At 43.7% G+C, this 11169-nt stretch overlaps 1 protein-coding gene across 1 annotated transcript; it reads left to right on the forward strand.

Annotated features, from left to right (window-relative positions):
• The first annotated feature begins 1867 nt into the window (after positions 1-1867).
• Positions 1868-10174, forward strand: bphl (biphenyl hydrolase like). Its single transcript, XM_047373926.1, has 7 exons — positions 1868-2109; positions 3861-3964; positions 4047-4213; positions 9204-9357; positions 9460-9591; positions 9752-9875; positions 9965-10174. The coding sequence occupies exons 1-7, from the start codon at positions 2027-2029 to the stop codon at positions 10053-10055; spliced, it is 855 nt and encodes a 284-aa protein (XP_047229882.1). The 5' UTR covers positions 1868-2026; the 3' UTR covers positions 10056-10174.
• Positions 10175-11169: the final 995 nt, after the last annotated feature.

Genomic DNA, 11169 nt, shown 5'->3' on the forward strand with positions numbered 1-11169 from the left:
AATGAACAAATTTGAGTATTAAACTCAGAGCAAATCTTTAAGACCCTATTACTCTATTTAAAAGAACTGTGTTACCAAAGATAAAAATCACAGGTATTTTTTCATTGAGGCTAAGTCAGTTTATCTCCATTCATGAGTTGTGTTTGCTAAATTGTTTTACAAGAAAGTGATTATTTTATCATTTTCAAATGGATGAAACGGGACGTTCCACCACAAATAAATGAAAAGAAATCTCACACTTAAGAAGGCCTAGAACCGAACTATGAGGGATGCCATATTAACGGGACTGCTACTGAAGAATAAAAGCCTAGATGGACAGAGACGTTTCCACCTAGTAGAAATAACTGGAACATTTTAGGAGCTAAGGCTTTATTGCCTGCACACATTTTAAGCTGTGAGAGGAGGATCTCATGGTTGATTCAGTCAAATGCTACAGAAAGGTGTAAAAGCAACAACTTGCAGCGTTCCACCTCTAAATAATACAACATACTGTCATTAGTATATTAAGCAATTTTGTAGTTCAGCTACTCAATAATAACTTTGTCCAAAGGTTAAAATACGGCTAAAATCGAAAATTACCTGTTTAGATCTAATTTAACTGTTTGCTTCAAAGAGCAGAAAAACCGACAAAATAATAAACTGTTTAGCCAGTCATTTACTGTGTGGCCTCCAGTAAATATGTAAATAAATTGGGTACTATCTTTGATCAGTGGATGTTCTTTCAATCCCATGGTAAACTGAACATCCTTTCTGTCACTAACGCAATATTGCAAAAATTAAAAATAGCTGGTCCAAAAGTGATGCTGGTACCCATCTCCAGCGGTCTTTGGCAGGACTGACCACTTTGTCCAACTGCTTTCTTTATTTTCTCTGCTCTGGACTTAACCATTATTTGCAATTTTGGTTGTCATTAACTCTGTATAATCTTTGTTTTTCTTCTCCATAGAACGTACAAGTGGCCCAGTGCTTTTCTGTGGGGTGTTTAGTTGTTCTGTCTTCTCAGCTGTTGGCCAGTTAAGACAGATGGATGCTCATAATAAGCCTGTTCTGCTGGGTTCTTCCCTATTAAAAGGAAGTGGTTCCTTCCAACTGAGTGATAATTGCAAATGTTTAATGCAATTTGTTAACTTTCTTAGCTATATGCAATTAAGCCCAAAACTATTTGTACCACTACCAGATTTCTATTTGAAAGTATTTTTCATTCAACCAAGAAGTTTGATACTGGTTAGAAAGGAAACATTCCTCCCCAAAAAAAACAATATTACGTATGTCCTTCTGAGAAACGAGTGGAAAAACCTTTACTGGTATTGCAACAGTCAAAACCTTCTTTTAACTGCTGGTCAGTTTTTTGCACGCTTACACAGGTACTTTGATGATTTATTATTTGCAAAGAGCTCAAAGTCTTTGAGGTTGTAATATCTCCTTTCCATTATCCTAATCTTCAACTCTCTCAGATTCTCTAGCACATTTAGGTTGTGGGCCACTCTGGGTGGGCCACTTCCAGTCAGAAGAAATATACTGGTAAAAATACCTTTCTAACTAAAATCTGCCAGTGATATGAATAATTCTGTATTTAATGGTATACCTGTAAAGTTACCTAAAGTTATATTTGCTATAAATTATTATTTAATAATTGAAATTAACCTGAACTTGCTTTAATCCCCACACCAAAAATACATTTTTAAATACATGAAAAATCTTGGATTGATGTTAGAGTTTAATTTATTTATCAGCTACAAAACCTAACTTAAAATGCTAAACTTTAGTAATGCACAGAACTTAAGCTTAATTATGAAATCTTTTTCTGGATTGGAATAGAAATAAAGTAAACCAAACATTTTTGTTCTTTCTCGTACTTTCGTTTAAGTTTCCCTGACGTGAACAGCGCCAACCTCACTCCTGCGGCCTGGACTTCCTTAAAAAACACCAACATGCAGCTGACGACTGAGTGGATTGTGAACAATCTTTAACCGCTTCGATCCAAGGTGCAGCAGCCGACCGTGTGGCTGCACCGCCGACTGACTGAATGGCCTTGCTTTTGTTTGGAAGACGTTTGCTTAAATGCAGCACGGACGTCAGGAAGATCGTGGAAGCGTCACGGCCGTATTGGTAACTCTTTGCACTGCGTTCAGCGGGACATGAAGTTTTATGTACACGGTTCTTCAAGCTGCCACAACAACAAATAGGGAGTTCTTTTGGACAGGTCTTTTTAGTTGCGCCTTCGTCTTTCGTTCGGTGTTGTTTTTACCCCAATGATGGCTTTATTTCAGTCCACTAGATGGCGCTATTTCTTCAGTCATTGCTTGACTATAAATGCACGATTAACCCATACAAACTCCCTTAAAGTTTAACCTGCTGTGGTTTTATTGGGGATTCATATGTTTATTTTTTTATTATGTTATCTTTACATTAATTTATATTTCTTCTGTTTTTTTTTTTTTTCTTATTTCACATGTTTGTTTGGTTTTTTTTTTTATAAAACCTGTCATTCAGAGGTGTTTGAACCATACGTGGAAACACTGTGTGGATTTTAGGAAAACTTGACACAATAAAACAGATGGAACCAGATCATAAAAGAAAACAATAAATATCTAGATTTCCTTATCAAAGATCTTCTGCAGTGTTTGGAGCCAAGCTTATATAAAAACAATATGGTCAGGTTGATGAGTTCAATTAAGATGATTTTCAAGTCCCAATCTTTCCCGAACTTCCCACTATGAATAGTCACTAGTATAGACAGACTTGTAACTACCCTAGTCCTACCAGTTAGCCCTGCATGTATGCACCTACAGAAGAGCAGTCAACACTAGAGTAAAGAAGTATGAGAAAAAAAAACAAAAAAAACCCTTTTCAAACAAAAAGAGTGATGTACTACAAGTTCTGATTGCATGCACTGTCACTGCCTGTGAGGTAATGGGGGGCTAATTCTAGCTCAAACACATTAGGTGCCACTAAAATTAACTTAAATTATTCACAGTCTATGTCAAAATCTAACAAGTCACTTCTTCACCATAATGTTTACAAATGACAGGTGATCACCTTGATTCTCATTCCTTTTGTGATGTCACCAACTCAAATACACAGACAACCAAATTGGAAGTGTTTTTCTTGATTTTCTTCTTTAATTTTTTTTAACAATACTGTAATTTGAGAAATCCTGCAGTGTAAAGCCATACTTCATAATCCAGCTGTAATTGTTTGTGTACATTTGTGCAAAAAACAGTAAATGTCCTAGTACGAATAGAAACAGTTTTTTAAAATATAATAACGCAGGATTGCATGTACATCAATGTACATGTGTCTTAAGTAATCCCTGTTTCTTTAACAAGAGTGCAGCAGCTGAACACGTGGGAACCTTTAGCCAAGCCAAGCCAACTTTATTTATAAGCGCTTTAAAAATGGCACAGCTGACCAAAGCGCTAAACAAATATGTACAGCATACACGATGAACACATAAAATAAGTTACGAGCAACAAGAGTAAAATACAATATAAAACACGTAAAAATATTATAAGCAACTTTAAGCAGAAAGACTTTCTTTTAATCTTTTAACAGAGCAGTGGCTGAAAATGTTTACATGACACTGTATTACATTTAGAATTACTTTACAATTTCTAATATCTCATCCAAGAACTCAGAAAAATGTGAGAATCTTACCCTGCAAAATGTTTTGATCACTTACACAAGTCCAAACACCTACTTCTGAACTCAACAAGATTATTTTGATAATATTCTATTTCTCTACGCTACGAAACAATCCGACTACCATGTTATGATCAGATCATGTATCCTTCAGATCCAAGCACCTTTTTAAGCATCTCTTCTCTTGTTTGCTCTGATACACCTTTGTTTCACTGCAGCTCTTCGGTGTCCTCTGGCAGGCAGCGTGTTAACGGCATTGATCTGTACTACGAGCAAACAGGAAGAGGGAAGCATGCTGTTCTTCTGCTTCCTGGTGCTCTAGGTAAACACAGCACTACACACCTACAAACCCGCTGATATGCTTCAAGACCTTGTGTAAAATAGATTTGACATTATTACCACAGGGAGCACAAAAACAGATTTTGGTCCTCAGTTGAAGTCTCTGAACAAAGAATGCTTCACTGTGGTTGGCTGGGATCCCCGCGGATATGGACAGTCCCGTCCCCCAGATCGAGACTTCCCTTCTGACTTCTTTGAAAGGGATGCAAAGGATGGAGTTGATCTGATGAAGGTAAACTATCACCTCACTTAACCATAAAGAGGCTTCCTCTGGGTGCTGTAATCAATTTCCAATAAATACAGCATTTGGCATCTGTATCAGGAATCTGTATCAGGAGGGTCTGGAGTAGAACAAGAAAAAATAATAATGGGATTGAATGCAAGTCAGTGACTCCATGCTATCTGCTGGGTTTCCTTAGACAGAAACCGTTTTAACTGATTTTTAAAATAAACTGCAATTAGCTGCATTGTTTGATAAATATGATCAATTTGTAATGTATGAATTCACTTGAATTACTCCCTGCCGCTATATTTGACACACAGGTGACATTGTTCTCCTTGGGCATTTGTGGTGTTTTTTCCGGGTACTCCTGCATCCCACTGTCCAAAAACATGGATGCACGCTAGGCCAATCGGTCTCTCTAAACTGCCTCTAGGTCTGACTGTGTTCATGCAGGGTTTTTTTGGCCTGTTTGTGTCTGTGTTCCCCTGTGCCTGAGTGGTGACCTGTCTTTCATGAACCCTATCTCTTGTCCAATGACCCCTCAAGGTAGGCTTTAGACAATGAATGAATGGTGCCTGCTAATGGACATCAGGGAAACTACATTAGTCAGAACGAAAGGAGAAAGTTGAACGTCACCTGATTGTCAGAATATTAAATATTCATTCATCTTCTATACCGCTTATTCCATAGTGGGTTGCAGGGGAGCTGGTGCCATGTACAGCAGTCTATGGGCGAGACGTGGGGTACTCCCTGGACAGGTCGCCAATCCATCGCAGGGCAACACAGAGACATACAGGACAAACAACCATGCACACACTTATTCACACTTAAGGGCAATTTTAGAGAGACCAATTAACCTAACAGTCATGTTTTTGGACTGTGGGAGGAAGCCGGAGTACCCGGTAATAACCCACGCAGGCATGGGGAGAACATGCAAACTCCATACAGAAAGACCCCCGGCTGGGAGTCAAACCTAGGACCTTCCTGCTGCAAGGCAACAGTGCTACCAACTGCACCACCGAGTAGCCAGAATATTAATTATTTTTAATAAATTGTAATTTTAAGTGCTTTAAAATCCTTGGTTAAAGTGCCACATGAATCTTTATTTTATGACTTCAGCCATTGTAGCCATTGTGTAACGTATTCATGGGTTACATGTGGAACACGTCAATACATCATTATTTTTCAGCAACCTTTGGCTGCCTTTTGCTTGGTTTCTGTCTTTCTAATGTTTTTTTAAATATTTCACAACTTCAGAGATGGAAATAATTATGACCATCAGGAGATGCCAGATTGAACACAACAGAAAGGGAAGAAATGCAAAAAAAACCCTCTTAATTAATAAATATAATAGTAAATATAATAGTGTATCTTTTATGCAGCTTGTTTTGTTCTGCTTTGGCAATTTTAATAATTGAGATTTTGTGAAAATGTCAATTAAATCTGGGGTAAATACTCGTACTCGTACTTGTCGTCTGCCGCTTTATCCGGGACCGGGTCGCGGGGGCAGCAGACTCAACAGAGACGCCCAGACGTCCCTCTCTCCAGACACCTCCTCCAGTTCCTCCAGGGGGAGCCCAAGGCGTTCCCAGGCCAGCCGAGAGACATAGTCCCTCCAGCGTGTCCTGGGCCGTCCCCTGGGCCTCCTCCCGGTGGGACGTGCCTGGAACACCTCCCAAGGAAGGCGTCCAGGAGGCATCCGGTATAGATGGCCGAGCTACCTCAACTGGCTCCTCTCGATGTGGAGGAGCAGCGGCTCTACTCCGAGCCCCTCCCGGATGGCCGAGCTCCTCACCCTATCTCTAAGGGAGTGCCCGGCCACCCTACGGAGGAAGCTCATTTCAGCCGCTTGTATCCGGGATCTCGTTCTTTTGGTGATGACCCAAAGTTCATGGCCATAAGTGAGGGTAGGAACGTAGACCGACCAGTAAATTGAGAGCTTTGCTTTTCGGCTCAGCTCTCTCTTCACCACAACGGACCGGCACAGCGCCCCCATTACTGTGGCAGCCGCACCGATCCGTCTGTCGATCTCCCGCTCCATTCTTCTCTCACTCGTGAACAAGACCCCGAGATACTTAAACTCCTCCACTTGAGGCAGGAACTCCCCTCCAACCTGAAGAGGACAAGCCACCCTTTTCCGGTCGAGTACCATGGCCTCGGACTTGGAGGAGCTGATCCTCATCCCAGCCGCTTCACACTCAGCTGCAAACTGTAGGTCTTGGCTAGAGGGGGCCAGCAGGACCACGTCATCTGCAAAAAGAAGAGACGAAATCCACTGGTCCCCAAACCCGACCCCCTCCGGCCCTTGGCTGCGTCTAGAAATCCTGTCCATAAAAGTTATGAACAGGACCAGTGACAAAGGGCAGCCCTGCCGGAGTCCAACATGCACTGGGAACAGGTCCGACTTAGTGCCGGCAATGCGGACCAAACTCCTGCTCCGCTCGTACAGGGACCGGATGGCCCCTAGTAAAGGGCCCCCGATTCCATACTCCTGGAGCACCCCCCACAGGGCATCACGAGGGACACAGTCGAATGCCTTCTCCATGTCCACAAAACACATGTGAACCGGTTGGGCAAACTCCCATGAACCCTCAAGTACCCTTTAGAGGGTATAGAGCTGGTCCAGTGTTCCACGGCCGGGACGAAAACCACACTGCTCCTCCTGAAGCCGAGGTTCAACTATCGGTCTGACTCTCCTCTCCAATACCCTGGCGTAGGCCTTACCAGGGAGGCTGAGGAGTGTGATCCCCCTGTAGTTGGAACACACCCTCCGGTCACCCTTCTTATGAAGGGGGACCACCACCCCAGTCTGCCAGTCCAGAGGCACTGTCCCCGACCGCCACGCAATGTTGAAGAGACGTGTCAACCATGACAGCCCTACAACATCCAGAGACTTGAGGTACTCAGGGCGGATCTCATCCACCCCCGAAGCCTTGCCACCGCGGAGCTTTTTAACCACCTCGGTGACTTCAGCCTGGGTGATGAAAGAGTCCGACCCCGAGTCCCCAGCCTCTGTTTCCACCACGGAATGTGTGATGGCAGGATTGAGGAGATCCTCGAAGTACTCCTTCCACCGCCCGATAATGTCCTCAGTCGAGGTCAGCAGTCTCCCGCCCCCACTATAAACAGTGTTGGCGAAGCACTGCTTTCCCCTCCTGAGGCGACGAACGGTTTGCCAGAATCGCTTCGAGGCCAACCGGTAGTCCTTTTCCATGGCCTCACCGAACTCCTCCGAGGCCCGTGTTTTTGCCTCTGCCACAGCCCGGGCCGCCGCACGCTTGGCCTCACGGTACCCGTCAGACGCCTCAGGAGTCCCACAAGCCAACCACAGCCAATAGGACTCCTTCTTCAGCTTAACAGCATCCCTTACTGCCGGTGTCCACCACCGGGTTCTGGGATTGCCGCTGCGACAGGCACCGCAGACCTTACGGCCACAGCTACGGGCAGCAGCATCGACAATAGATGCGGAGAACATGGTCCACTCGGACTCTATGTCTCCAACATCCCCCGGGATCTGGTCGAAGCTCTCCCGGAGGTGGGAGTTGAATACATCCCTGGCCGAGGGCTCCGCCAGACGTTCCCAGCAGACCCTCACTATGCGCTTGGGCCTGCCAAGTCTGTCTGGCTTTCTCCTCCTCCAGCGGATCCAACTCACCACCAGGTGATGATCAGTGGACAGCTCAGCCCCTCTCTTCACCCGAGTGTCCAAAACATGCGGCCGAAGATCTGATGATACGACAACAAAGTCGATCATCGACCTCCTGCCTAGAGTGTCCTGGTGCCAAGTCCACTGATGGACACCCTTATGTTTGAACATGGTGTTCGTTATGGACAATCCGTGACTAGCACAGAAGTCCAATAACAAAACACCACTCGGATTCAGATCGGGGAGGCCATTCCTCCCGATCACGCCTCTCCAGGTGTCACTGTCGTTCCCCACGTGGGCGTTGAAGTCCCCCAGCAGAATAATGGAGTCCCCGGGAGGGGCACTATCCAGCACCCCCGACAGAGACGCCAAGAAGGCCGGGTACTCCGCACTGCCACTCGGCCCGTAGGCTGAAATGATAATCAGAGACCTCTCCCCGACCCGAAGGCGCAGGGATACGACCCTCTCATCCACTGGGGTAAACCCCAACACGAGACGCCTGAGCTGGGGGGCAACAAGCAAACCCACACCAGCCCGCCGCCTCTCCCCGTGGGCCACTCCAGAGTAGAACAGAGTCTAACCCCTCTCAAGGAGATGGGTTCCAGAGCCCACGCTGTGCGTGGAGGCAAGCCCGACTATTTCTAGTCGATATCTCTCGACCTCCCGCACAAGCTCAGGCTCCTTCCCCCCCAGCGAGGTGACATTCCACGTCCCTAGAGCCAGCCTAAGCATCCGGGGATCGGGCCGCTGAGGTCTCCACCTTCGTCCGCCACCCAATCCTCTTTGCACCGGTCCCTCACGGTTCCCCCTGCAGGTGGTGGGCCCACTGGGGGATGGCGTCGCGTCTCTCGTTCGGGCTTGGCCCGGCCGGGTCCCGTGAGGAGCAACCCGGCCACCAGGCGCTCTCCGACGAGTCCCGACCCCAGGCCCGGCTCCAGGGTGGGACCCCGGCTCCGCCGTAGCGGGCGACGTCACGTGCCTCGATATTTTTTTCTTCATGAGGGATTCTGGGGTAAATAATCAAAGTTAAAAGATATGTTCATAATACCACTTATGCTGAAGTTAATCCAGTATTACATTAAGAAAGATTTGGGGAAACTTATTGTAAGTTTGGCCCAAGAGTTCACGGGTTCCATTTGAAGTTTCTTTGTCTTGAACACAAAATCCAACATGGCTGTCTTCTATATAAAGCGTTAATAATTGCACTTATCAGAGTGGTGTGGGAGAAGAAAGCTAGACTATCACACAAAAATCTATACTGTTTTTGAAAGTTATTTTGACAATATTTTTAAAAAGTGCAAGTTCCTTATTTGTTATTTTGTTTCTAGTATTTTTTTTATATTTTTCTGGCAGACTATGGGCTTTAAGAAGTACTCTCTGCTGGGTTGGAGCGACGGGGGAATCACTGCTCTGATTGCAGCTGCAAGGAACCCTGAGCTGATAAAAAAGATGGTTGTCTGGGGATCTAATGCCTTCGTTTCTCAGGATGACCTCAAGCTTTACAACAGTACTCCAGTTTTTATTGTCTGGAATAGTTGCTGGTGTAAAAGTAGGCCTCTGCTTCTTACCTGTTGAATGACTGCTTTTTTTTATTCCTGGGAACTCCCAGTGGTCCGTGACGTCTCCAAGTGGAGTGCAAGGATGCGGCAGCCCATGGAGGAAGTGTACGGAGTTCAAGCGTTTGCTAAAATATGGGAGGACTGGGTGGATGGCATTGCTCAGTTTGCTAACAGACCAGAAGGTGAGGACTCCATGTTGCAAGACGCATAACAACCGAACTTTAACTAAGGTGGACCCATTTTTTGCCTATTCTCTTTAAAACCATAAAACAAAAGAGGGAATATTTTGCTGCCTTTTTTGTGTTTTAAGCTGAAATGATGCCTTTTACATTTCATGTTTAGGAAGTATCTGCATGGAACTTCTACCGCTGATCAGCTGTCCCACCCTGATCATTCATGGAGAGAAAGACCCCATGGTGCCCAGCTTCCACCCTCACTACCTCCACAAAAACATAAAAGGGTCACGGTGAGACCATGTTTTAAACAATAATCTTTTAGCGCATTAAATTTATCCTGAAATTTGAGCTACAACGATATGTGTCCCTTTTTATTTAGGTTGTATTTAATTCCAGAGGGAAAGCATAATCTTCACCTGAGGTATGCTGAGGAATTCAACAAACTAGTTGAAGACTTTCTGGAAGAATGAGGCACACCACCGATCTTCTGTAGCCCGCAAACACTAATCTTTGTCTGAACTACTTTACTGTAATTTACTTGCAAATTTTCTTCCTTTTTTTTTTTCAAATAAAAAAAATCTGAGATGTATGTCTGTAGTTTGCAAAACATAGTGACAGTTGTTGTTGAGTGGAAACTCCACAAACAAAGAGTCAATCAAAGAGTTCAATACTATGAAAAGAAGCGGGGGGGGGGGGGCGGCTCCAGAATTGAAAAAGAGAATGGTGAAAATCATGTCAATAAAAGAGAACTGATTTTGCTAAAAAAACAAAAAAACATGGTGTGGTAGAAGTGGACTAATAGAGCTTCAACAGCTAAGAACAGAGAGATCACTCTAGTAATGACATCACCACCAGAAAGCGTGAAATATTAAAGAAACGTTTCAAGACATCAGTCAAGAAGTTAAATCGTGGCCAAAAATTGACATTTCCAAAAGGACAGTGACCCTAGCCATACCAGTAAGGGGAGCCATTACCTTTTCACATAGAGCCAGGTTGGTTTAGACAGCTATTTTTTCTTTGCAGATAAAATCTGAAAACTGCTTTTTGTCTGATAATACAATTAGTTTGATGATCTGAAACATTTAAGTGTGACAAAAAAGCAAAAACAGAAGAAATTTGTAACTGAGGAAATCATTGTCATTGCACTGTATACATATGCAAGAAATCATTTTGATCGCTCAGCACATGCCTTTTTTTTTTTTTAGCTTGAGCCAAATCAGATGGATATACTAAACATAAAAATAATTGTTTTATAAATTTAAGAATTTAACTACAGGTTTCATTTTTGAAAAGACAAGATGTATTTTGTTTCTTTTCAGACTGTTTATGATATAAAACAATATTATTTTCTACAATAACAAACCAGACCTTTTGGCTGAAATAAGGAATATTATAGGTCAAATAACAGATATTTTGCTAATTACTGAAATCTATTCAATTCAAATTCAAAAATACTTTATTCATCCAAAAGGCAAATTAAATGTTGTAGCTCAAATAATGCAGGTTTCTTCAAAGAGCTGTTGTAGATGCTGATGGCTGTAGGCAGGAAGGATCTCCTGTAGCGGTCCGTCTTACAGCAGATCT

This window comes from Girardinichthys multiradiatus, chromosome 9 (genome assembly GCF_021462225.1).
Source record: "Girardinichthys multiradiatus isolate DD_20200921_A chromosome 9, DD_fGirMul_XY1, whole genome shotgun sequence".
NCBI classification, from domain to species: Eukaryota; Metazoa; Chordata; class Actinopteri; order Cyprinodontiformes; family Goodeidae; genus Girardinichthys; species Girardinichthys multiradiatus.